This window comes from Nilaparvata lugens, chromosome 10, assembly GCF_014356525.2.
Source record: "Nilaparvata lugens isolate BPH chromosome 10, ASM1435652v1, whole genome shotgun sequence".
NCBI classification, from domain to species: Eukaryota; Metazoa; Arthropoda; class Insecta; order Hemiptera; family Delphacidae; genus Nilaparvata; species Nilaparvata lugens.
Window position 1 is genome coordinate 16,620,793 of NC_052513.1, and position 27,513 is coordinate 16,648,305.

At 33.1% G+C, this 27,513-nt stretch overlaps 2 protein-coding genes across 5 annotated transcripts in view; one reads left to right on the forward strand and one right to left on the reverse strand.

The window, feature by feature from the left end:
- Positions 1 to 497: 497 nt before the first annotated feature.
- Positions 498 to 10,265, reverse strand: LOC111052651 (DNA-directed RNA polymerase III subunit RPC9). The gene is made up of 5 exons (XM_039436463.1): positions 10,099 to 10,265; positions 8,551 to 8,587; positions 7,429 to 7,509; positions 3,372 to 3,531; positions 498 to 610 (listed from the first exon to the last, which is right to left on the reverse strand). The coding sequence occupies exons 1-4, from the start codon at positions 10,110 to 10,112 to the stop codon at positions 3,394 to 3,396; spliced, it is 270 nt and encodes an 89-aa protein (XP_039292397.1). The 5' UTR covers positions 10,113 to 10,265; the 3' UTR covers positions 498 to 610; positions 3,372 to 3,393.
- Positions 10,266 to 10,337: 72 nt separating this feature from the next.
- LOC111052564 overlaps positions 10,338 to 27,513 on the forward strand; it is a 34,211-nt gene continuing 17,035 nt past the window's right edge. Inside the window, exons 1-2 of one of the 4 annotated variants that reach the window (XM_039436457.1) lie at positions 10,338 to 10,744; positions 11,464 to 11,550. In XM_039436457.1, the coding sequence (XP_039292391.1) occupies positions 10,637 to 10,744; positions 11,464 to 11,550 (195 nt within the window). In that variant the 5' untranslated portion in view covers positions 10,338 to 10,636. Of the gene's footprint in view, positions 10,745 to 11,463; positions 11,551 to 15,166; positions 15,257 to 16,034; positions 16,122 to 19,679; positions 19,789 to 27,513 lie in introns of those variants that run through there. The other 3 variants (XM_039436461.1, XM_039436458.1, XM_039436459.1) reach the window with 3 other exon arrangements.

A 27,513-nucleotide genomic window follows, 5' to 3' on the forward strand; every position in this document is an offset into this window, starting at 1 on the left:
ACATATATTACGACTTAGTTGCTTATTGTACTAAGCTAATACGTAGTTGCTTAGCAATCAAGTAGTATTCTCAACTAAACAACGTACATTTAAGGCCTGCCGCAAAGTAGACCCACGCTAATCCACGAAAAGCAACCCACGCCGTGGAATGTCTTGTAAACCATTGTTTTCAATAGTCTGCTTTCCAATCTATGACACATCGAATTGATGAATATTTGTGTCTCCAGATATATTAGGCTATTAGAATATTAGGCTTCTCCAGACATCTGTGTGATACATGCAATGAATAATCCACTTGTCAGCTGATTGATTATGAATAATTCTATAGCAATGGTTTACAAAACATCCCACGGCGTGGGTTGCTTTTCATGGATTAGCGTGGGTCTACTTTGCGGCGGGCCTTTTACGGCCCAAAGACTCGAGTGGACATCTTGAGCAACAGAAGAAAAATTTTCCTGGAAAATTTTGATTAGGATGGATGAAATAAAGTAAACATAATTGCAAGACAAACCCTTTATTCAGCGAAGCAATTACTAAATTCTTGTGTAACAGTTTTAGTGATTTGTTCAATTTGTTCTTCGTCCAGACGTTCATCAGCGTACTTGACAGCCTGAAACAAAACAAATTAATTAGAATCTAAAGCAGGACTTTATAAATTATATTTTATTTTTTTATAAATAAATATTTACACAATGTGGAAGCAGAGGAATCAATAGTGAAAAGATAGCATGCGAATCATGGAGAGTGCGTCAGCTATTAAAGGTGGCACTTGATAAAGGTCCTATAGTTTAAGTATGGTGTAAGTGACCACGGCTTGTTCATCAAGCCGTTTTTCATTAGTTATTGTCTGACATTAGTTATGTTTTTCATTTGAAGTTCTCTTCTGTGATAAAACATTTATACCAATTTATTAAAAAATGTGTTTCAATGTACGGTAACTAATTTCAAACTGCAGACCTTCAGTGAGTGACATACACCCGAATCATGATATACGGCGTTTGTTGATGAAATTAATCGACTCTGTATCTTCTTCTATCTATATATATATAAAAGCGAAATGGCACTCATTCACTCACTCACTGACTGACTCACTCACTCGCAGAACTAAAAATCTACCGGACCAAAAACGTTCAAATTTGGTAGGTATGTTCAGTTGGCCCTTTAGAGGCGCTCAAAGAACGGATTTGGAAAAAATTCCAAAGATACGCCCAAAATCTGCATTTTTCCAGGATTTTTAGCGCTTTCTCAGCTTTATCGAGAACAAATGGACAGAAAATGTTCAAATTTAGTACAGATGCTCAGCTAGGGTGTAATAATGTTGTGTTAGAAGGAATTTGCAATAACGTCAAAGATACGCCCAAAATTCGCGTTTTTCCAGCGTTTTTTTGCTTTTTTCTCAGATTTATCGAGAACAAATGAACAGAAATTGCTCAAAATTTATTACAGAAGCTAAGCTAGGGTGTAATAATGTTGTGTTAGAAGGAATTTGAAATAACGCCAAAGATACGCCCAAAATTAGCGGTTTTTTGCGTTTTTTCATTTCTTTTATCAAGTAATAGACAGAAAATGTCCAAATTTTAGACAGAGGTTTAGGTAGGGTCTAAAAATGTTGTGATGAGGTGACTTTAATATTTCATCAAAGATACGCCCAAAATCAGCGTTTTTCTCAGCTTTTCTGCGTTTTCTCAGTACTTTGACTTTCTGATGGAATGAAGCATGCTCAAATGAAAAATGCAGGCGAGCGAAGCGAGCCCGCTGATCTCATTTCTGGACGATCCAGTCGGGGGTCCAGGGGGCGGAGCCTCCTGGCTAGACGGATATGGCGAGCGAAGCGAGCCTGACGGCTAGTATAATATAATTGAGAAAAGATAGCATAATAAGATATCCCATTGTATAGGTCGTTTATGTTCCAAATTTCAAGCCAATTCTTTGTTAACTCAAGCCGATTACTGTCGACTACTGTCAGTTATTACTGTCTTGGCCGGGTGAGAGTATACGAACGGCACAGTATGAGAGACTACCAGCGTCACGAAAAATAACTAACGACTATCAGCTTGGAGAAGCAATGAAATATGGAACACAAACGCCCAATACCACGGGATATCTCCTTATGCCATCTATTCTCTACAAGTAGTTCTGTGAACAGTAGACCTCACGCAGTTTTCTCATCCACAAGTATCCGGTGTCACCTGTTCTAGTACAAGCGGTGCCAGTCTTACTCCAAAATATCTGTCATTATTTTCTAAATAAAATTTTAAACATGGTGAAGATGATGAACATTTTCTTCACATTATTCAGCTGTAAAAATAAACACGGCTTCTCCAGACATCTGTGTAATGCATGCATGAATAATCCACTTGTCAGCTGATTGATCATGAATAATTCTGTAGTCTGATTAATCCTATCATCGGAGAAGATGATATCATAGAGAAACAATAGCGTAAGTAGATATCCCATGGTATAGGGCGTTTATGTCGCAACTTTTACTGTTATCTCAAGCCGATTATTGTCGATTTTTACTGTTTTGACCGGGTAAGAGTGTATGAACGGCACAATATGAGAGACTACCAGCGTCATAAAGCTTCAAAGGAAAGAATTACGTGGACTATCAGCTTGAGATAACAGTAGAAGTTGCGACATAAACGCCCTATACCATGGGATATCTACTTATGTTATTGTTTCTCTATGATGATATACAGTGATATCAGAGTATGGAGGAAATTCCTTTTCCTTTCATACAATCCTTAAAATGCAAAATTTCAAAGAACCTTGTGTATACATCGACGCGCAGTTTCCTGCGGAATATTCCTGCAAAATCTCATAGAATTCTATCAACGCGTCTGGCCGTAAATGTGTTACATACAAACATACAGACAAAATAAAATCCTTGTTAAAACATAAAAGTGACTAAGCGAATTTGCTCGATGAAAAAAATGTGCGTTCAGTCACTACATCCGTAAACAAAGCCGTAGTGCATTCGTGTGACGTCAGCACAGGTAGGGTTCCTACACCAATAGAAGTGTGTTGATTTCAGCTGATCAATATCAGCTAGTGTTTTTATTGTGTAGGAGCCCTACCTGTGCTGACGTCACACGAACGCACTACGGCTTTGTTTACGGATGTAGTGACTGAACGCACATTTTTTCATCGAGCAAATTCGCTTAGTCACTTTTATCATTTATGTTTTAACACGGATTTTCTTTTGTCTGTATGTAGTTCAGTCCCTATAGAATACAATATTCAATTACACTTGATATTTTGTTGCATTAATTTATTGAATGAAGCAAACAAATAAAATATAGCCTATTTAGAAAAGACAGACAACTGCCCAAAAAGTTCGAATTAAATTTTTTAAATGTATTGATAATTACCAAAGATAATTCCAAGCTGGTACTAGGCACATTGTTGACGATCATCAGTTTTTCCATTTTTGTCAACTGGACAGGAAAATTGGTCGAGATATGTGAGCATCCTATCGATATTAGAAGCGGTCTGCTTACTACAAGGCTCGTCTTGAAGGTAATGAGAAGTCTGAAATGAAAATGATTGAAAAAATTAGTAAGGCTAGGCACACACCAGTTAGTCAAGACAAAACAAGACATGATCAGACACGTTCAGTCACAATACTCCACATAGTTGCTTATGAAGACATGTCTAATTGCAATGAGATTACATGTATAATATTTTGGACTACGTGTTATCTAAATTTGGAAGAAGAATAGCACAAGGTTACCTTATTTTCCTCTCCCTATCATTTTGATAATGAACTTATTGTATGAATGAATAAAGAATAAAGAATGACTAATCAGTGTGAGTTGCGTAATAAGCAACTATGTGAAGTCATGTGTCTAACCATGTCTTGTCTTGACTAACTGGTGTATGCCTAGCCTAACAGAGAGATATAAAAAATATTTTTTCTATTTTGTTATTCGAAAAGGGTTGAAAGTATTTGACAAAATTGTTTCAATTAAATCAATCTGATTAATTTGATAAAATTAGTTCAACTCATCAAAGACAGAGGGGGATTCAAGTAAGGTTTGAAGTCTTCAATAAACTAAATAAGATAATGGTTTTAATCAAGAACAGAAAAATAATATTTTACATATGGGGCTACAATATATTTCACAATAATATTTCAATAAGGGTTCGACAAAAGTCTTTCAACGGCTACCAAAAGGTTCAACATGTTCAATATAAAAAGCTGCTAACAGAAAACATTATACAATGTAGAAGAAATTTCCAATTTGTCTTGGATGTGATAAATACTTATTTTAAGTGATGATTATGTGTGGTTCATCGAATTTTCAGTTAGTTTTATAGCTAGGATTTTATTTTTGACGACACCTAATGTACAATGAAATGTATTTATTGGTGAATTAACTTATTCTATTCTATTGCTTGCTGATTGAGGAGCATTTACTTATGGCCTATTATTCACTGTTCCATAGCCACATTATCTATGGAATACTGCTGTGGGGACACTCTTCACACTGTGAGAGTATTCTTCTGCTGCAGAAGAAGGCAGTTCGGATATTGTCATCCAGTGGTCATCTGGAGCACTGTAGGCCACTCTTCGCCAGACTCGGGATTCTCACAGTTTTTAGCCAGTTTATCTTTGCTTCCCAGGTTGGTATTAGGAATACCAATCTGACAGTGAATTTGAGGGGGTTGCAGAGTGCCTACTCACTTCGAAATGCTCTCGACGTCAATGTTCCTCGATGTAGGCTAAGTAAGGCTCAAAACTGTTATCCAAATATCGCTATTGAAATGTTTAATATGCTACTTCCATCTGTGCGTCATTAGTGACAGTGAGTTTAAGAGGAGACTCAAGTCCTGGGCATGCCTTGATCATGGAAAACCCAAGGTGGTGTGAAAATAAAACATTACCATAAGAAAAGACAACACATTGTGTTTTTATTCGATACTCCATTATATATGCGTATTATTTGATATTCAAGTAGGTGTGCCGGGCACTCTCTTTAATTCAGGCCTTTTCCCAAGTTATAATAGTAAATTTAATACGCAATAGACTAGAGCCATTATTGTAAGTGAGTTAGCGAAATAAATTATTTTCTCTCTCTATTATGAACGGCCATGACTTCGAGTTTCCCATGATAGATATTTAAAAATTGTGGCTCCGAGTCGTCGAGGAATGTAGATTATGGAATTATCTCTAAAACTTAGCCTTCTTGTCGCGACATAAAATGCGATAAGTTGGGAAAACAGCAAGCATTGAAATTATAACAAACTACCGATTTTGCAGTTACTATTTGGTCCAAAGGCTGTAGAAGCTACGCGACGATTGGTCAAATTGATTCCATTCGCCCAATAGGAGACCTGTTTCTAAATACAGTAGTGGGGATTCCCGAGTCGAGAGACCAGATTACGTTCCGGAGGACACTTTGCTAGGAGCACTACGAGAGTAAAGATGTAGTCACTATGTTTCGCCCTTTTTGGGCAAGTTTATTAGTTTATTTTATTAATTAATGTAGGAGCTAGTTTTTTTTTATTAAATTTTCTAGTAGTGCCATGTCCTGAAAGGTTTAATTGTGTTTCTTCATCATGTACGAATAATTGTTTCTTCAAATAACCGCTAAGGTACGTAAACTAAGGTTAAAATATAATTTAGGGAAATTAATTAAGTGAAACTTCAATCAAAAGATTTTATCAACAAAGCCTGTTATTTTTCAAGTTAATAATATTGATTGAGAATAATCCTTTTGATTTTATTAGTGATGGAAGATACTTATAAATTTTTTTCTACAGAAGTATGGAAAGTTTTCAGTTACGTTACATTTGAGTTATTGTTTCTGGAGATATATTATCGTAGAGTATTGCTTCAAGTCAGGAAGATAGCCTTTAAATTGGAATGAAACTTTTAAGAATTGTTCATATTGAGTTTATGATATTTTTTAATTTATATTTTTCAGACTCTGTTTTCTTATGTCATTAAGGCTTTGAATGATTTAGTAAATTTTTTATGATAGAAATCTTAATAGATGAAGAAGAAAGTTTTTCTTCTCCGGAAATTAATATTAATGAATGTTCAAATTTTAATATTTTTTTCTTTTATTGTGTTATAAAGTGTCTTGTTTTATTAGGTGATAAATTCATAATTTCAGTTGATACTAGTTTTTGGACTTGTATTTGTAGGTAAATCAAATCATAAACTCTGGAATGTTCATTTTTAATTAAGGTTCTGAGCAGATTTGGGCAAATGCCCGTTATTTACACTTGGATTGCGTCCTAAAGTTCATAATTAATAGATAAAATAAATGTTGGCTAGCGCACAAGTTTCCAACAATACTAGCCGAGCTACTATATGAAAAATTATATTTGATTTTGCAAACCAAACGAAAAATATCATAAAAGTTAACATCATAATTAATGAAGTATTCATTTTTCTAAAAGCATTATATTAATTTATTACGAGTGTTTTCATAAAGTTGCATTGTAGATTAATGACACTCTGGCAAGTAAATTTGTTTTAAATCTGTTAAATTTTGAGAATGAAATCAGAACGTCAAGATAAAATCTAAATTAATAACAGAATAAACTCCTGTTTTAGCTTTTGATGAATTGTAGGAAGAGTTAGAAATTAATGCTGTAATACATTTATTTACAGCGTTCATGTGTGTCCCCAAACCAACTTCTTGTACTACCACCCCTTTGGTTCCGCAACTTTATGTAAAACCGCTTCAAGACACCCGTTCAGACGACAGGTCTAGGGACGTAAGAGGACGTCGCCGTCAAGCCAAATTCACCGGTAAAAGCTCACCGCCAAAAACAGGTACTGTACCCCGACGATAAAGCAACGTACAGACCAACGAAAGTGCAGTGTAGTGAAACAAAGGTTCATTCGAGAATGTCAATAAAAAGTGGGATTCAAAATTATTATGAAGGGTTATATGGGTTACTATCGACGAAATTTGGGTTCAACGGGTTTTTTCTTTCTTGAGTAATTTCATGTTGAAATTGATTGGTTATTTTATGACTGATCTTGTTTGGTTTTGTGACGTATTGCTATCTAAACGGGGATAGTAATGCGCCCCCGAATCAGATGAAGAATGTCAACAAAGTAACATGAAATTGTTGTTTCTGTTGTTCGATTTTAGTTGCCAATGTTTATTGAAACTGTTTGTATTTTTCAATTATTTCAAATTGTAGTGATTTTCTATAGTATAAACCTATTAAATCAGGCATGGCAAGATTAATTGAAGTTTTCTTGACTCTAGCCCGTTCACCTGCATGAATTAGGTATAGACTCAGGTATTTTCTAGATGTGCCGGCCTATTTCTAAATTCTAAATTTTATTCAAAATTATCTTATCTATTATCTTTTAAAAAGTGCAGACACATAGGGTTAATAAAGTAAATAAAGGAAAACGTTTCAATTGAATTGCAGAAGTATGTGGATTCAATTACTTACCTCATAAACAATTGTCGCCAAATTACTGGAATGTCCTTGAGTGCCACTGCCCGATTTTAGTTCATTCAACAGCTTGTAAACCTGAAAAAATAACAATTTTCAGGAATAGGAATTGAAGTGATGAACAATTTTAATTTCAAATTCAAATATTGTTGACTTTCAAACTATTGCTGAATATGGACATGAAAGTTTTTTATTTTTCTTCAATGTTGTTTTCCATCTCGAACTGCTTATTATTAACAGTGATGTTTGCTATTAGAAAAAACGACTAGCAGTCAGAAATTTTACAGTAAATGAATTAATCACTCACTGTGACAACGAGATCTTTCGGCAGGTCCGCCATCTTCTTGGTTGTCTAGAAGCTGGCGATGAAGAAACCAAGAAGAGAAACCTAGAAGGAAGAAACCTAGAAACAACCAAGAAGATGGCGGACCTGCCGAAAGATCTCGTTGCCACAGTGAGTGATTAATTCATTTAAAATTGTAAAATATCTGACTGCTAGTCGTTTTTTCTAATAGCAAAAAGTGATTATTTATTTTGTTGTAATGGAAAATCAAAAATATTTTCATGCGTAATCCTGGGATATTCTTATTCCTTTTTCTTCGTCAATGACCAGTGAACTGGAGAGATTGCATCATGAAATTACTTCTAAGATGGCAGGTCAGGCTATGTTGTCCTTGTGTGCATCGAAATGTGGAATGCTGTGGAATGGGTTATTCTTCAGCCACGTCAATATTTCAATTTTGAAGTCACTTCTTTGCAGATTCCTCACATTGACAGGTAGGTCGTTGAACAAGCGAAGGGCAAGAATAGGGAAAGAGTCGTTTTTTATACTTGTTCTGCAGCGTGGAATATCCATTGCAAAAGCCTCCTCCTTGTATTATATCCGTGCAGGTCCGATCTAAGGACTTGACTGCTCTAGGTGTCCTTGACATGCAGAAAACAGAAGAGTATGTACTGGTTGTAGATCGTGAGGATGCCCCAGTTGCACAAAGATGGGTCGACAGTTCTCACGATACCCCACTGAGGTGATCACTCGAAGTTGTATTACCCCTAGGTTTAATTTAGTAGGATACCTATCAGATACTTAACATTATCTTAAATAGAAATATTTACACTCACTTCAAAATTGCTAAGTATATTAGGGTCCTTATTTTTCCTGCAACAAAAACAATGAGAATTATTTTTTATGAAAACATTTTCTAATAAAAAAGTTTTTCATTTCTTTGTTACCAAATTTCTTTAGAAATATAATAATCAAGAATAACTACGATACAAAGATTGAACCATTTCTTCAATTGCTCTGGTGTTCAAGTACTGAGAATTTACTATTCTTTACAGTGTTCAGATATCCTAGAATGGGTTTACCTTACGGTAGTCGCACCCTACTCAATCACACGAGCAGTCGCGTGTTGTATTTTTACATCATCCAATTTTCCAGGTGTTATGTACTCTGTTTACTGTCAAAACATATTAATTAATTATTGTATAAATACTTTTTCCATCTTCTTGGATTATTTTACGCCTATGAACATTTGGATGATTACCATTTCATAAGGTACATCAAGCAAAGCCATCAATTCTGTGTTATTGGTTCGTTTACAGTCCCGGTATACAGTCTTTCCCTATCTTATGCACAGTGCGACTTATGCACTGTCGCGACTGAATGGCACCTAAAGACTGAACCATTGCTCGGTTGATACTGCAACTCAGTGGAGTGATGAGATGAAAGTTTTGGTATGCATAGGTGACTCATTCACTGACACCACACCATTCAATAGTTTTGTGCAGTAAAAAAACTGACACTGTTGTACTTTTTACAACATCGCGACTGCCGGAAGGTAAAGCCATATTAAGGTAAACGCATAGAGAGGAGATAGAGGTCAAAATTTGAAACAAATACAAGTGTTTTGGGGCACCCATAGAGTGAGGGGGTAGAGGTAAACCTCCTACTCAATCTCCTCATATGCGGGTGTCCCTTAACACAATATATTTATATTTGTTTCACATTGAGGTACCTGTATCACATTTCCCCACGATGCGTTTAGCCTTACATTAGGCTACAACACAAGATAAATAGTGTTTTCTCTATTTCGACTTTCACCTTTATCACAACCTTCTCACAAAGCTAGGACACCTAGTGATCACAGAGCGTGTCGCGGGGTATAAATTATTTTTTATTTCAGATAATTCCCATAAGCTACTGACTTGTGCAAAGGTAATGGAATGAGGGTGTGGTTGATTAAACATTTATATCTATCGGTCTGACACAAGTATTTGGCCAAGCAGTGCAGGCAGAATAAAAGTTGTAACTCTCCAGACCACTCGACCGACCAGGTCGGAGCTTATTGCGCCATTCATGAGATGATCCTCCCTTATTCCTTTTTCTTCATCAAAGACTAGAGAACTGGATAGATGTCGTCATGAGATCCCAGCCGGGAAACCATATTTAATAACAAAAAACATGGTTTTCTGTCCGGCTAGTTTTATACTCATGTTTTTACACGGAAATCATTTGAAAAGTAATTTATAGAAATTTTTCGTTGATTAAGGTAGAATATATTTATTGATTCATTAAATCCTTGTATTTTATACCTAGATTATACTCATTTATACCCTTTGGTAGTAAGTATAAAAAGTCATACATGGTAATTAATTCAAACCACTCACCTTGTCACCTTCATTATGGAGAGAAAGGAATGTGCTTATTTTTAACTTAATATTTCTTGGTGAACTGAAAAGACAATATTTTAAAAGACGATACTACCATGCTATAGACATAACCTACAAATTTCTTGTAAACAATTCATCGATCATCGCCTTCTGTTTTTCTGTTCTGTCTATGGCTTGGCCTTCTAGATCACATGAAATTTTTGGTATGATACGATTGCGATTCGTATGGCTGTGCTGACAGTTCACAAAATGGATGACAGCTGATGAGTAATGAGTGTAAAGACTGTAAAGTAAAATTCCTATTTTTGTTGTGATGTAGAATTAAACTGTATTAAATTTAATATTTATTATGGATTTCGAACAGTATTGAATTTGTTTGAATGTTGTCATTGCCTGTGATTTTTACTAAATTTAGTGTTTGTAGATGTGTAGGTTATGTACGAAAACGAAAGCAGTAAACGTAGAAATTTTTTTTAATAAGATTGCGAGGTTTTATTAATTAGATTATATCCAACTACTAATTGAGAATCAAGCTATGAATAGTCAAAAGTTTAAATTGGAAACAGGAACTGTAAAACAACCAGATTACATCAAAAAGCAACAGCAACTAAAAGCTATGAACAAACCATTTATTCCCAATAAGGTAAGTTAATCAACTTTTTATATTATTCTTTCATTCTATATGTAGTAAATCATAATTAACTTATTTTTCAACTCATGTTTCTGTTTGAAATTCATGCCATTATTCACATTGGTTTTTGTCATGCCCATATTGTTGTTTGTGTTATGAACAGAAAACGACAAATATTATTTCATTACAAGATATTCATGTACATTCAAATTTAGCCACTCTGAGTGATGACTGTAGGATTCCAGTATTAAAGTTGCTAACTGTTGTAGAATATGTAAGTTGAATGCGCTTCTACAATTGATTTGCTATCAATAAATTATTTAGCTATCTTCTATCACCTACTAGTTTATTCTTCTATTTTCAATAGAATAATATATTCTTAGAAGAGTAATAATGTCCAAGAGTTTGGTAAATACATTATATTAATAATGTATAATAAAGGAGGATAGAAGATATATTCAATAGAAGTTTATCACAGGACCATACAAATGAGTGAGTTTATTTTATTATCTTCTATCACTTAAACTGCCATATTCTTTATTTCTCTTTCTTAATTTTTCATCTTTAATTAATTATTCCCAATCTTTATCTTTCTTGTTCAAAACAACTTTTTGAAATAAATATGATGTACCGTATGTCTATTGATATTTAATTTAAATGTGACTGGTTTTTATTACTCTCAATATAATTAATTATAACTAAAAACAGTACATATTCTGTTTTATTTGCAGAGCATTAATGCTGATGCAATGATAGAGAACTTGCTATCAAACAAAGAGACATTCCAAAAGAAGAAAGACAATGCAGTCAAAGCACCAGTGAGTATTTTCAAATAATATCATAAAATCATTTATGCTCTCTCTGCTTTTGAAAAATATAATATTGATATTAATATAGTATATTCACTTCTTTGATGTTAGAATAAATGAGTAATAATGATCTTCATTACCTAGTAAACTAATTGTAGCAATTGGTTCGTCAAAAAACAAGCACACAAAACATATTATATATATCAACAAAGGAGAAATTGATAAAGCCTATATTAAAAGCAAAAGTCTTTGGTGCAAAAAATACAATATCACATGAATAAAGACAGTATCCCATAAAATTCATGAATAGAGATTTGGTGTCTCACTCAGGTCGCCAGCCCGGTCACTAATGGACTATGTTTAAATATCTTAATAAATTCTTAGCCATTTGAAGCAACCATCTTTATTTACGTAGATAACAAACTAAACTTAGTAAACAACTTATTATATTATCAAACAGTTATCATGTGATTAAGTAACATCACATGATATACAAACATCTTCCCCTTTTACTTTCTGGAACATTTTCTTTTCCAATCTTTCCTTTGATTTCATCTTCTTCTTAAAACCCTTTCATTTCTTCTTAATATTCTTCCGCTATTGGACTTCACCAGATAGGATCGTGGGGCATCAGCTTCATTATAACTACTCCAGGCTCCCACAATTTTGTTCTCCAATCTTGGATATAAATGGGCTGATTTTCTTTGAAATAAGAAACACGTTTCCGTGACTGCTTATCGTATGTTTCTTTCTGTTGAAATTTATGGTTCTTCAATTGCACTGCTATTTCTTTCCGAGGAAGTTGATGAAGTTTCAAACTATCTTGAAGATAAGGGAACTTTGTTCTTATCATTCGACCGAACATTAACTGAACAGGAGAATAATTGAGACCCGCAACACAACTATTCCGTTAGTTAAGCAAACTCAAGTTTAAATCGGTTTTGCTTTCAGCACACTTTCTTATTATATGTCCACCCCCTTTATAGCCACCCATTATATGTCTTTGCTATGTCCACCCCCTTTTCAGCTAAGCCGTTAGACTGAGAATAACGAGGACTTATTGTAATAATTTTAAAATCCCACTCCTTTGCGAAATGTATCATTTCTTGGGAGCCAAACGGGTTATTATCAGCTATTATAATCTGCGGAATTCCAAACCTGCCAAATAACTGGGATAAAATAGATTTAACAGCCGAACTTGTCTTACTGTTCATTTTTGTTATTTCAAGCCACCTTGAATAATAATCCACAACTATGAGATTCCTTTTACTTCAGCTATATCCACTCCAATTTTTTAAAATGGAAAATCGGGTATTTCATGAGAAAGCATTGGACTTCTTACATTGGACCCTCTATATTTTTGACAAAGCGAGCAGGATTCAGCCAGATTTTTTATGTTTGCTCTTATTCCTGGCCAATAATAGAATTTTGAGGCTGAATATTTATTAGACCTGGGATCAGTTTATCGAGGAAAGGAAAAATCAAAAAGATTTACAATTTTGAATGAAAGCTCGATTGCACCCTTGTATTCTCGATTTTCACTGGGAGCTCCATCGTTACCCTCTTTCTGGGTACAAACGTATAACATCACGCATGATAGACCTTTCCCATAAACATGGCAGTTTTATAGGGAAGAAGAGAAGGAAATTCAGTGCCAACATCAACATGACTAGAGCGACTGAGGGAGAATACAGAACTCTTGCATGTTTATACGTTGACAACATGACTGAAACAAAAGTTGACGATTCTTTGAAGGGCGATTTACTGAATCAAAGCAAGCGTAAGGGATACTCACAGTTGGTAGCCAGAATTGAAATCCACGTTCAATGAAAGGGTGTCCGAATTGAACCGAATACTAGTGTGATTTCACTTGCAAGAATTCCTCTTTTATGCGGACCACAACATAAATACTCAACTTATGTCACAATCAAAAATAAATCGTTGATACCTGCAAGATGTGTTTGGAAAAGTTTGGATTTCAACGGGAAAATTTGAGCAAAACTTGAAGTGCGACCTCTGGCGGCGAAAATATCAGCTAAGTGTGGAAGAATAATTATTGAGTCCCGCTCCTACCGACTGCACCATGTTTAATAAATATCTTAATAAATTCTTAGCCATTTGAAGCAACCATCTTTATTTACGTAGATAACAAACTAAACTTAGCAAACAACTTATTATATTATCAAACAGTTATCATGTGATTAAGTAACATCACATGATATACAAACAGACTATGCGGTGGCTCGGCTGGTGTCCTAATCTAATAAGCACTATAAATGATTATTATAAGGTTTGGCAAAGATTATCATGTATTGGAAAATTTGTATACTGATAAATGGCTTCATTTCACCGCCCGATTTCACCAAAACAAAAAGTAGGGTTGAGCAGCAGTTGGTCTAAAATCAACAAATATAATATCAATCCATCATAATAATATATATGAATCAAAAATAATCAATCATATATCAATCCAAAATAATCTGACTTTCAGTCTGTGTAGACCTTTTACTTTTTTACTTTTCTTTTTACCACCTTTATCATTGAGATCAGAGGAACGTCAGGTAAGGTAGGAGGGTGAGGTCAGGGTATCAGCGGAAGATCCGTTGAGCGCTTAGCTCCATGAAAACTAATAGGTAAATTTTAAAACTATTATTAATAGGTTAAGAATAACCCAGAATCACTATATAAGATTGATAATGTTTAAAAATGTAAGAGATAGTTCTATTCCTTTGTATGTAAATTGAAAATAATGTCTATCCAAAATTTATTCGTTTTTAAAGTTTTAAAATTGTTTTATTTGAAAAGCGGAAACTGTGGTACGGGAAATCTTTATTACAATATGAGAAGCGTTAACCAGCTACTGTGTAAGATACCAAAGGTGAGCAGGGAAATTTTTAGACACTCGTTTATGTACTTAGGACCTTATATTTACAATAAATTGCCAATTGAATTGAGAAGGTGTGATTCCTATATTATTTTTTGTGAGAGAGCAAAGAGCTGGTTATTTACAGTGAACGACGTATGGATGGTTAGAAATGTTGTTAGATAATGGTGCAGGTTGAGCTAGCATTGTTCACCGGCACCATTCTCATAAAAATATTATTATTCAATTGAATCACTATTCCACTAAGGCATGTACGGTATTATATTAATTATTAAATATGAGGTCATCCGGTGGGCAGTTGAAAAATTTACACAATTTTACAAATTTAAAAATTTACACAAAGTTTAAAAATTTACAGTTGTTAAATTTACTTTATTTAAATGAAGATTCTGGTTGTTTTTGTGATTTTTGTAGTCTGTTGTAGGGAATTTCAAGATCATTTTTTCTTCTTGTGTTGTGCTCGTGGATATTTCTTCTGTGTGGCTTGTCTGGTTTGAATTTTTTATATGCATGATTGCTTTAAGTATTGTAACGATCCATTTTCATAATAATAAGAATATTGTCCAATTTTCTAAAACAAATTCATTCCAACTCTGCTATCTGCCAACTATCGTCACAGCAGATAAGGCAGCTCTAGCCAAGCTCCAACACAATAGTTGAAAAACAAACAACTTAGGCACGTCTATCCTCTTTCCCGTTCTTACTGGCATTATGATAAGCAGGACAGTGCAAGAAACAAATCGACAGTGATGAAAAAGTGGACTGTGCGGTTACAAAGTTAGCCGTGTCAAGCTGTGTCGAACGCGTGTAGGCAAATTATTATTAACAGCGGTGAGTACAAGAATCACATTCATTATTGTCATTTGCCAGTTTCAAATTATGGTCCCCGACCTAATATTTTTTCATCCATCACCATCCTGAATACCATCAAGTTTCATAATTAGATTCTCCAATATTTTAAAGATAAACCCTATTCCGTTCACCATAACTTCCTTTTTGAAAAAGTTTAAGAGTTATATTTTGATAAAAATAGAATCCGTTATAGTATGTATAGGGCTATTACAGTGAGGATCCTATCCTGTATGAATTATGGTTTGCAGTGTGTATCGTGTGGTAAACCATTTATTATTCTTATTATTTTCTTTTGGAGAATATGTAAGCTGAATGCGCTTCTACAATTATTTGCTATCAATAAATTATTTAGCTATCTTCTATCACCTACTTCTTTATTCTTCTATTTTCAATAGAATAATATAGTATTCTTAGAAGAGTATAATAATGTCCAAGAGTATAATAATATTAATAATGCATAATAAAGGAGGATAGAAGATATATTCAATAGAAGTATATCACAGGATACAAAGGAGTGAGTTTATTTTATTATCTTCTATCACTTAAACTACCATATTCTGTATTTCTCTTTCTTAATTTTTTATCTTCAATTAATTATTCCCAATCTTTATCTTTCTTGTTCAAAACAACTTTTTGAAATAAATATGATGTACCGTATGTATGTCTATTGATATTTAATTTAAATGTGACTGGTTTTTATTACTCTCAATATTATTAATTATAACTAAAAACAGTACATATTCTGTTTTATTTGCAGAGCATTAATGCTGATGCAATGATAGAGAACTTGCTATCAAACAAAGAGACATTCCAAAAGAAGAAAGACAATGCAGTCAAAGCACCAGTGAGTATTTTCAAATCATATCATGAAATCATTTATGCTCTCTCTGCTTTGGAAAAATATAATATTGATATCAATATAGTATATTCACTTTTTTATGTTAGAATAAATGAGTAAATGATCTTCATTACCTTGTAAACTAATTGTAGCAATTGGTTCGTCAAAAAACAAGCACACAAAACATATCATATATATCAAAAAAGGAGAAATTGATAAAGCCTATATTAAAAGCAAAAGTCTTTGGTGCAAAAAATACAATATCACATGAATAAAGACAGTATCCCATAAAGTTCATGAATAGAGATTTGGTGTCTCACTCAGGTCGCCAGCCCGGTCACCAATGGACTATGTTCAAATATCTTAATAAATTCTTAGCCATTTGAAGCAACCATCTTTATTTACGTAGATAACAAACTAAACTTAGTAAACAACTTATTATATTATCAAACAGTTATCATGTGATTAAGTAACATCACATGATATACAAACATCTTCCCCTTTTACTTTCTCTAACATTTTCTTTTCCAATCTTCCCTTTGATTTCATCTTCTTCTTAAAAACCTCTCATTTCTTCTTAATATTCTTCCGCTATTGGACTTCACCACATAGGACCGTGGGGCATCAGCTTCATTAATAACTACTCCAGGCTCCCACAATTTTGTTCTCCAATCTTGGATATAAATGGGCTGATTTCTTTGAAATAAGAAACACGTTTCCGTGACTGCTTATCGTATGTTTCTTTCTGTTGAAATTTATGGTTCTTCAATTGCACTGCTATTTCTTTCCGAGGAAGTTGATGAAGTTTCAAACTATCTTGAAGATAAGGGAACTTTGTTCTTATCATTCGACCAAACATTAACTGAACAGGAGAATAATTGAGACCCGCAACACAACTATTCCGTTAGTTAAGCAAACTCAAGTTTAAATCGGTTTTGCTTTCAGCACACTTTCTTATTATATGTCCACCCCCTTTATAGCCCCCATTATATGTCTTTGCTATGTCCACCCCCTTTTCAGCTAAGCCGTTAGACTGAGAATAACGAGGACTTATTGTAATAATTTTAAAATCCCACTCCTTTGCGAAATGTATCATTTCTTGGGAGCCAAACGGGTTATTATCAGCTATTATAATCTGCGGAATTCCAAACCTGCCAAATAACTGGGATAAAATAGATTTAACAGCCGAACTTGTCTTACTGTTCATTTTTGTTATTTCAAGCCACCTTGAATAATAATCCACAACTATAAGATTCCTTTTACTTCAGCTATATCCACTCCAATTTTTTAAAATGGAAAATCGGGTATTTCATGAGAAAGCATTGGACTTCTTACATTGGACCCTCTATATTTTTGACAAAGCGAGCAGGATTCAGCCAGATTTTTTATGTTTGCTCTTATTCTTGGCCAATAATAGAATATTTATTAGACCTGGGATCAGTTTATCGAGGAAAGAAAAAATCAAAAAGATTTACAATTTTGAATGAAAGCTCGATTGCACCCTTGCATTCTTGATTTTCACAGGGAGCTCCATCGTTACCCTCTTTCTGGGTACAAACGTATAACATCACGCATGATAGACCTTTCCCATAAACATGGCAGTTTTATAGGGAAGAAGAGAAGGCAATTCAGTGCCAACATCAACATGACTAGAGCGACTGAGGGAGAATACAGAACTCTTGCATGTTTATACGTTGACAACTTGACTGAAACAAAAGTTGACGATTCATTGAAGGGCGATTTACTGAACCGAAGCAAGCGTAAGGGATACTCACAGTTGGTAGCCAGAATTGAAATCCACGTTCAATGCAAGGGTGTCCGAATTGAACCGAATACTAGTGTGATTTCACTTGCAAGAATTCCTCTTTTATGCGGACCACAACATAAATACTCAACTTCACAATCAAAAATAAATCGTTGATACCTGCAAGATGTGTTTGGAAAAGTTTGGATTTCAACGGAGAAATTTGAGCAAAACTTGAAGTGCGACCTCTGGCGGCGAAAATATCAGCTAAGTGTGGAAGAATAATTATTGAGTCCCGCTCCTACCGACTGCACCATGTTTAATAAATATCTTAATAAATTCTTAGCCATTTGAAGCAACCATCTTTATTTACGTAGATAACAAACTAAACTTAGTAAACAACTTATTATATTATCAAACAGTTATCATGTGATTAAGTAACATCACATGATATACAAACAGACTATGCGGTGGCTCGGCTGGTGTCCTAATCTAATAAGCACTATAAATAATGATTATTATAAGGTTTGGCAAAGATTATCATGTATTGGAAAATTTGTATACTGATAAATGGCTTCATTTCACCGCCCGATTTCACCAAAACAAAAAGTAGGGTTGAGCAGCAGTTGGTCTAAAATCAACAAATATAAATATCAATCCATCATAATAATATATATGAATCAAAAATAATCAATCATATATCAATCCAAAATAATCTGACTTTTAGTCTGTGTAGAACTTTTACTTTTTTACTTTTCTTTTTACCACCTTTATCATTGAGATCAGAGGAACGTCAGGTAAGGTAGGAGGGTGAGGTCAGGGTATCAGCGGAAGATCCGTTGAGCGCTTAGCTCCATGAAAACTAATAGGTAAATTTTAAAACTATTATTAATAGGTTAAGAATAACCCAGAATCACTATATAAGATTGATAATGTTTAAAAATGTAAGAGATAGTTCTATTCCTTTGTATGTAAATTTGAAAATAATGTCTATCCAAAATTTATTCGTTTTTAAAGTTTTAAAATTGTTTTATTTGAAAAGCGGAAACTGTGGTACGGGAAATCTTTATTACAATATGAGAAGCGTTAACCAGCTACTGTGTAAGATACCAAAGGTGAGCAGGGAAATTTTTAGACACTCGTTTATGTACTTAGGACCTTATATTTACAATAAATTGCCAATTGAATTGAGAAGGTGTGATTCCTATATTATTTTTGTGAGAGAGCAAAGAGCTGGTTATTTACAGTGAACGACGTATGGATGGTTAGAAATGTTGTTAGATAATGGTGCAGTTGAGCTAGCATTGTTCACCGGCACCATTCTCATAAAATATTATCATTCAATTGAATCACTATTCCACTAAGGCATGTACGGTATTATATTAATTATTAAATATGAGGTCATCCGGTGGGCAGTTGAAAAATTTACACAATTTTACAAATTTAAAAATTTACAGTTGTTAAATTTACTTCATTTAAAATGAAGATTCTGGTTGTTTTTGTGATTTTTGTAGTCTGTTGTAGGGAATTTCAAGATCATTTTTTCTTCTTGTGTTGTGCTCGTGGATATTTCTTCTGTGTGGCTTGTCTGGTTTGAATTTTTTTATATGCATGATTGCTTTAAGTATTGTAACGATCCATTTTCATAATAATAAGAATATTGTCCAATTTTCTAAAACAAATTCATTCCAACTCTGCTATCTGCCAACTATCGTAGCAGATAAGGCAGCTCTAGCCAAGCTCCAACACAATAGTTGAAAAACAAACAACTTAGGCACGTCTATCCTCTTCCCCGTTCTTACTGGCATTATGATAAGCAGGACAGTGCAAGAAACAAATCGACAGTGATGAAAAAGTGGACTGTGCGGTTACAAAGTTAGCCGTGTCAAGCTGTGTCGAATGCGTGTAGGCAAATAATTATTAACAGCGGTGAGTACAAGAATCACATTCATTATTGTCATTTGCCAGTTTCAAATTATAGTCCCCGACCTAATATTTTTTTATCCATCACCATCCTGAATACCATCAAGTTTCATAATTAGATTCTCCAATATTTTAAAGATAAACCCTATTCCGTTCACCATAACTTCCTTTTTGAAAAAGTTTAAGAGTTATATTTTGATAAAAATAGAATCCGTTACAGTATGTATAGGGATATTACAGTGAGGATCCTATCCTGTATGAATTATGGTTTGCAGTGTGTGTCGTGTGGTAAACCATTTATTATTCTTATTATTTTCTTTTGGAGAATTAGAACTTGCACAATGTAGGTCTGCGTGGCTGCACCCCATGCTATTATTCCATAGCCCATATTTATTTATTTATTTAAGTATTACAATAGTGCGATAATATCCCTCTAGCTGTAAGCTATTTGAGGGATATATAAAAATAATCCTTTACATACAATAAAAACAATCAATAACAATAATTATATTTCTTAATTAACCTGATTATATTTCTTCATTTTTGTAACTGATTGTTCTCTTTTGTCCATTGCACCATAAAATTAACTCAACATAAACTGACTTAACTTAACGAAATAAGACTCATAAAAAAAGACTTTACTTGGTAAGCGACAATTAACAAGATAATCACTCTGGGATATTACCTAATGTTACTCACTCTAAACATAAATTTTTATTAAATCATAATATATCTTCATTGAAAAACTAAAATTATTTTAAACTCAAAAAATATAATAGATAGTCAATGAAAAATTCATAAACTCGAATAAACACAAAAAACAAAACACAACTCATTTCCTGAAACTAATCAAAATTATTTATCCTTATGAAGTGCACTTTGAGTTTTGTTTGAATTTCATTCTTACTCTGTAACATTGTCAGCTCTAGTGGCAATGAATTTAACAGAAATGGTATTCTGAACTCTGGAGCTCTTTTACCATAGGCATTATTATATCTCTGGGTTCTATAATTCCTATGTCTCAATGTATATTCTATTTCGTTCATTTCTCTATATTCGTTCTTGTAGTAGTTTCGTGACAAATCTGTGAACCTGGCTAAAGCTTCCACCGACATAATTCCGAACAAGTGACGTTCAACACCATTAAAAAGTGTTTTTATTAATCTTTCTTCGGCCCTATGCAGTGGCTGTTTTATATATTCGGGTGCTAAATAATGGATGGTGATTCCGTAGAAGAGAGTGCTCTGCACCATTGAGTAGTAGATCATTCTTTTAGTAGTAATGGGAAAATAACATCACCAATATGTGATGCAAATAGCGAGTAGTAAGCTATCAGAGCAGTTTTTTTGTCAGCTATTGCCTTTATACGTTTGATGGCATAGAGGGCTGAGGATAGTTTACCTATCAACTTTTCAATTTGTTTGTTAGGCTGACCACTAACGGTAGGACGTGATTGATAAACAAACATGTTCATTATGCATGTTTTGTCATCAGCGAGATGCTTATAACATAAACAAACAACCAATAACAATAAATACACCACTGGAAAATTGAAAATTATGATGATAGAAAAATAATTTAACCTCAAATGGAGCAGCAAAGAAAAAAATAATCAATAAAATATCAAAGACACAAAAACCCAACCTCGAACAATTTTGCTCAAAGCCCAAAGCCTAGCTCAAAATTATGATGATAGAAAAATAATTTAACCTCAAATGGAGCAGCAAAGAAAAAAATAATAAAATATCAAAGACACAAAAACCCAACCTCGAACAATTTTGCTCAAAGCCTTTCGTTGTGATGACACAATAATGTATGATGTTATGGTTATATGTTTCGATACCCATATTAAAAACCTTTTTCTAATACAAAAATTCATCATAAAGACAATTTTAAAGAAACCTAGAACTTATGATAGTAAGATTTTGTTCAGTGAATTTGATGTTAAAACTATACGACAGTTATATCTTAGTTGCATAACAAATTACAGTTTTAAATACGAGCATAATTTCCCTCTAGCCGATGACATAAATTATAATCTTAGACCTAATACAATAAGAAAATATGAAATATATAACACCAACTCAGCTCTTCTTAGAAGGCAACTTTACTACATTAGCAGTAAATTCATAAATATACTAGAAAGTGAATTTCCACTTAATAATTTCCGAAATAATAAACACAGAAAAAGAGCCATAGAGGCATGGCTAAACTTGAATTATTTCCAATCATTGACTTTTATACAATAATCAACTTCATATTATAAATTATATTTTCGAACACTTCATACGCTAGATTCAAGTTTATATATTACATCCCTGATTAAGCTGATTTACGACTCACACTGGCGCACAAGGAATCTTCCTTTTGCCGGTGTTTCTGCCTCACCTACTGTAGGCTACTTATGCATGTGATCATAAATTGAATCTTCATTTTAAAACTATGTTTGTAATGTAAAGGATAATATCATTTCGTTATTATATCTAATTAAATAAATGTATGTATCTTGGTTTAAGTGCAGTAGCATATTTTTTTTTTAACATCTTTATTGCCCATAAAAACAAATACAAAATAAAAAACTTACAAAAGAAATATTCTAGATTATAATATTATGCTATTTTACAAATAAATTAAAATTACATGGCACCACCCAGCAAGGGCAAAACCCTGACCGCTGAGTGAGAGTATCAGCTGTTTAGACAATATAAAAATTTATTTACTAATAATCAAAGCTACAAAAATCGAAGTTAACAATAAATTACTAATAATTATAATATTTGACTGATGTCGAAGAAAAATTTTTGTATCACCCACTTATTTATCTGTTCCATCCTCTGTCTACCCCTATTAGAAAGATATTCTGACAATGCATTTGGCATGATATTTATTATTTTTGAGCTAAGATACCCCAATTGTCTTCGCACCATTGTCAAATCTGAATAGTTGATATTATAAATGTTATGAGATGTAACTCTCAGGTTATACATAGAAACGTTATTATTCACTGTAAATTCATCCTTCCTCATCCATGCATAATAGAGAAGTTTCTTTATATAAATTTGACGTACTGTCATCACTTTAAATTCGGCAAATGTTCCACTACTAGAAAAAGCCCTTGGCTTATTAAGAATTGCTTTTATTATCATTTTTTGAAATGTAAAAATTTTATTCATAAAAACATCATACGCTCCTCCCCATACCACTAACCCATATTGCAGCACCGATTGAACATAGGCAAAGTAAAGGACCCTAAGTAATTTAATGTCTAATATTTTACGGACTTTATAAAATATAAAGGAAATAAATTTTAAGCGTTTACAAATATATTCTATATGAGGCTCCCACTTATGGTTACAATCAACCATGATGCCCAGATACTTTATAGATTTTCCATTTTTTAGTTGAGGGCATGCTCAATCCTTCCATTTCTCAAAATCACAATTTGTATGTATTTTTAAATCCATAGCATCATTTGGTTGACCAACTATTGTAGGAGAAAATGCAATATATTTAGTTTTTGATGTATTTATACTCAATGTATTAATATCAAGCCATTGTTTAACAATGGATATTACTCTTTCTGCTCTCGAGTACGTCTCTAACCATGAGCGGTCCTTAACTATTACAGCCGTATCGTCAGCAAAGGAAATTATTTTCGAACTATCAATATTTAGTTTAAAGATGTCGTTGATATAGAGTAAAAATAAAATCGGGGACAAGACGGTACCTTGTGGTAATCCAAAGTCGTTAAGTTTTGTAGTATTTGATTTGTAACTGTTGTTATCAGATATTAATTGTGTCCGATCACTTAAATAATTCTTAAATAATTGAAGGTGGAGTCCTCTAATCCCGTACCTCTCCAATTTTGTTAGTAATTTATTGTGGGGTATGGTATCATAGGCTTTTGCCAGGTCAATCATTATAGCTAGGCATTTGTTGTTATTGGAAGACATGGCTTCAGAAACTTCATTTGTAAAGGCGGCCAGAGCATCCTCAGTATTTTTGTTACTTTGGAAGCCATATTGATCCTTATGAATTATGTTGTGATTGTTTATAAAACCCATCAATCTAGTTTTGATTGCTTTCTCCATTATTTTTGCTAGATTACTGATTAAACTTATGGGTCTATAATTCTCCGGAAGATGACGTTACCTGACTTGAAAAGCGGTTTAATTCTGGCTGTCTTGAAGCAAATCGGGAATTCACCAGCCTCAAAGCATCGTAACAGGATTCAGGGTAAACTGTTCGTTTATTAATGGGAAGTGGTCGTTGTATATTTCATCACAATCTACATTTATAGCCGGAATTTTACTAGCATATTCTCTACCTACATTTGCGAAAAAATTGTTTAATTTATTGGGGTCAATTTTGATATTATTTCCTTTGTCAGCATTTTTACCAATAATTTCCCTCATAACATTCCATAACTTATTACTATTGTTTTTGTGTTCCTCTAATTTATTTTTATAATAATTTGTTTTAGTGATATTGATCAATTCATTCAACTTATTTCTATAATCTTTAAACTTGTTTTTTAATAAAGTGTTATATGGCTGTTTAATTAGTTTTAATTTCATTGAATCCCTTACATTTGTATCACATTACATTGACTTGATAAAACCTGGTGTAATCCAAGGCTTTAAGGCTCGTTTTTTATGTGGAATAGATTTCATCTTTGTAGAATTCTCTATATGACACCTAAGTCCCTCCACAAACAATTCCGTCAATGAATCAATACCGACGTCATCATTAGAGTACAAGAGCCCCCATTCCTCGTCTTCGATGCGTTTAGTCAGTAGTGCATAGTCAATTATAGGAAAGCTACTTTTTTGTTTCGCCTGTCTGTTATTTGATAGATGGATGTGTAAAGTAGTCGAAAAGTGATCTGTAATTGATGTTTTTAATACATTACCAAAAGATTGTTCATTTATATCATTATTATTAGTCTTGAAAAAAATATGATCAATACAAGTTTGTGTAGTTTCTGTTACTCTCGTGAAAGAATTAAAGGATTCAAAACCATTTTTATTTAGTATATGAATATATTCACTTGTTATATTGTTATTTGCATTAAAGTCAATGTTCATATCTCCAACAAAGACACAATTATTCTTATCTTGAATTGATTGGAGGCTATTCTCAATACTGTCTAGGAATGTAGCAACATTACCACTAGGGGAGCGATAAACTGCAATTATCAGTAATTGGATATTGCCTATCTCTACATTCAAACTTAACGAGTTAGCCTCTTGTATATCTATTGAATAAATCTCAAACATGACCTCCTCCTTAACAAATATACAAATGCCATCACACTTATTTAACCTGGAGCATTTGTTAAATGTTCTATAACCCTTCATTTTATATTCAAATAGAGATTCTCCACATATCCACGTCTCAGTCAAGATAATTATATCAAAATCAAATTTTAAATCATTCAAAAATACTACCAGTTCGTCAAAATTTTTGGAAATACTTCTTATATTCATATGAAATATATTTATAATATTCAATTGATTTCTAGATGACGGTGAGTAATCTATGTAGTTTTCTATTTCATTAGTTAACTTTATTTCCTTATCTAGTAAATTATATATTTCTTCTATTGCTGACATAAAAATATGAAAGTCTATTGGCAATTAACTGACATCAAAGCATGCGTGCTGTATTACTTACGTTCATTATTGTTTTTTACCGACGAGTTCGATCTACTAGCACACTTTAGACTGTCTAGATCAGCGTGACTTACCAGTCTGATAGGTCTTGAGTCTTCTTGCGTACGTAAATATATTTTCCCATTTATGACCCACGTATATCTATATCCGTTCTCCTTGGCAAAGTGTTTCGCTTCCATCAGAATACCACGATAGTATGCTGATAAATTTTCATTGATGTATACTGGCCCATCTTGAAGATTCTTATTGACTGCTGTAGTTCGCAGTTGTCCTGGTGGTTGCATTTTTCTCAGATCCTTCTGTACTTGCTTATATCTAGAAAACCAGTTATTTTTCTCACTTCTGTTATTGAATCTTATTAGTATTGGTGGAATAGTCTTTTTGTTATTTGTTGGAACTCTATGAGCTACATCGATTTTAGAAACATCATTTTCGAAATTGAGTGCTTTTGACAAGTCCTCAATAATTCCGTAGGTGTTTGTGGTATACCATGGATCTCCAGGTTGTTGCTCCTACTATACTGTTGTAGCTCGACGATTTGCACCTCCATTTCATGCACCCTTCTAGCTAATTTTTCGTTTTTTTTTTCATTTCACCATGCTCCGCTTTGAAGTTATCTATTAACAAATTGTAATCGTCTATTTTAGCTGAGAAAAATTCCACTGAATGTCGCAGTTCGGATACAGTATCGTTCGTTTTTTTTCAATTCTTCTCTAAATCCGTCAAGTTCCGTGGATATTATAGATTTTATTTCCTTTAATATTTCTTGTTTGCACTCTTTAGTTAGGTCCATAGTGTTTCTCTGATTGCTAGATGAAAGTTTATTTTTTTTACACCCTGAGCACTTCCACTTAGCCAAATTTGCTTTTGACAGTTTCCTATAGTTTATTTCAAAAAATCCCATGCACTTGAAATTTTTGAATTTAGAATTTGAATTTATTTATTCAAGTAAGTTACAATACATTCTGGTTCATATACGAATCTACAATAAATTACAGTACAACAGCCAATTATGCAACAAATTTCACATATTATGAAAACTTATTAATTACAATGAAGATTGAATGCAACATTAGAATATTGATAGTATAACTACATAAATCAGCGGTGTTTCAACAATGAATAAATGATAATTTCAATGAATAAATATACACCCCACTATATATCATATGTGTTGGGGTATAAGTAATAGTTGCTTATTGCGTATATGTAATAATACTCATAAATAATATGAGTTTTTACAGGACGTGCAATTTAAAATGTTTATTACCTCGACGAATAAATCACAACAGCAACAATTCAGCATTTCATTTTAAAAACAAATAAATCCAATAAAAACTCGCAACAAATATAACAATCACAGTTCCAAGCAGGCAACAATTATTCAAACACAGATTTTAAGACTTCTTCAAACACGTTGTAGCTCAAAAAGTGATATACTTAAATTTATTTTTTGTAAAGCTTTTTTGTATTTTGTTTTTGGCAAATAAAATTCATTCATTCATTCATGTATCATGCTTAGTCCAATTATAGAATAGACACGCTGGGAAGTCTAGCCTCTGAACTGGGGCATCTATCCACAGATACAATACCAGAAATAATAGAGAATTGAGAATTCAGGCCCATAGAACTAACTTTTTTGAGACAAGCCCTCAGTATATGATTAAAAAGATTTTAAATGCTCTCCCTAAAGAAATCACAAATTTGAAGAATAAAAGGGAATTCAAGGAATGCCTGGGAAACTGGCTAATAAACAAAGAATTTTATAGTTTGGAAGAGTTCTTGGGGGGTTCTGCCATATCTGTCATATCATAAATCTCAACTAATTTACAGCAATGAGGAAATGTACAGCATTTGTTTTGGACTTTATTTAATAATGATATTATTCTTAACTAATTTACATATCTAAATTTACAGCATTTCACTTGAATTTTCATTTCATATAGGTTGTTTTTAATTAATTGATTGATTGATTGACTTGTTTTTCTTCTTGTATTTTTTGTTGTTGTTTATATTTAAGAACAATTTATTGTTTTTATTGTTGTTTTTATTGTTT

What these genes read in the sequence shown, in the direction of transcription:
- LOC111052651 (XM_039436463.1), bottom strand. An exon ending in ATATACTTAGCAATTTTGAA is followed by an intron (nt 7,510 to 8,550) that starts GTGAGTGTAAAT and finishes TTATTTTTTCAG; the next exon opens with GTTTACAAGCTGTTGAATGA. An exon ending in TGGCGACAATTGTTTATGAG is followed by an intron (nt 3,532 to 7,428) that starts GTAAGTAATTGA and finishes TTTTCATTTCAG; the next exon opens with ACTTCTCATTACCTTCAAGA.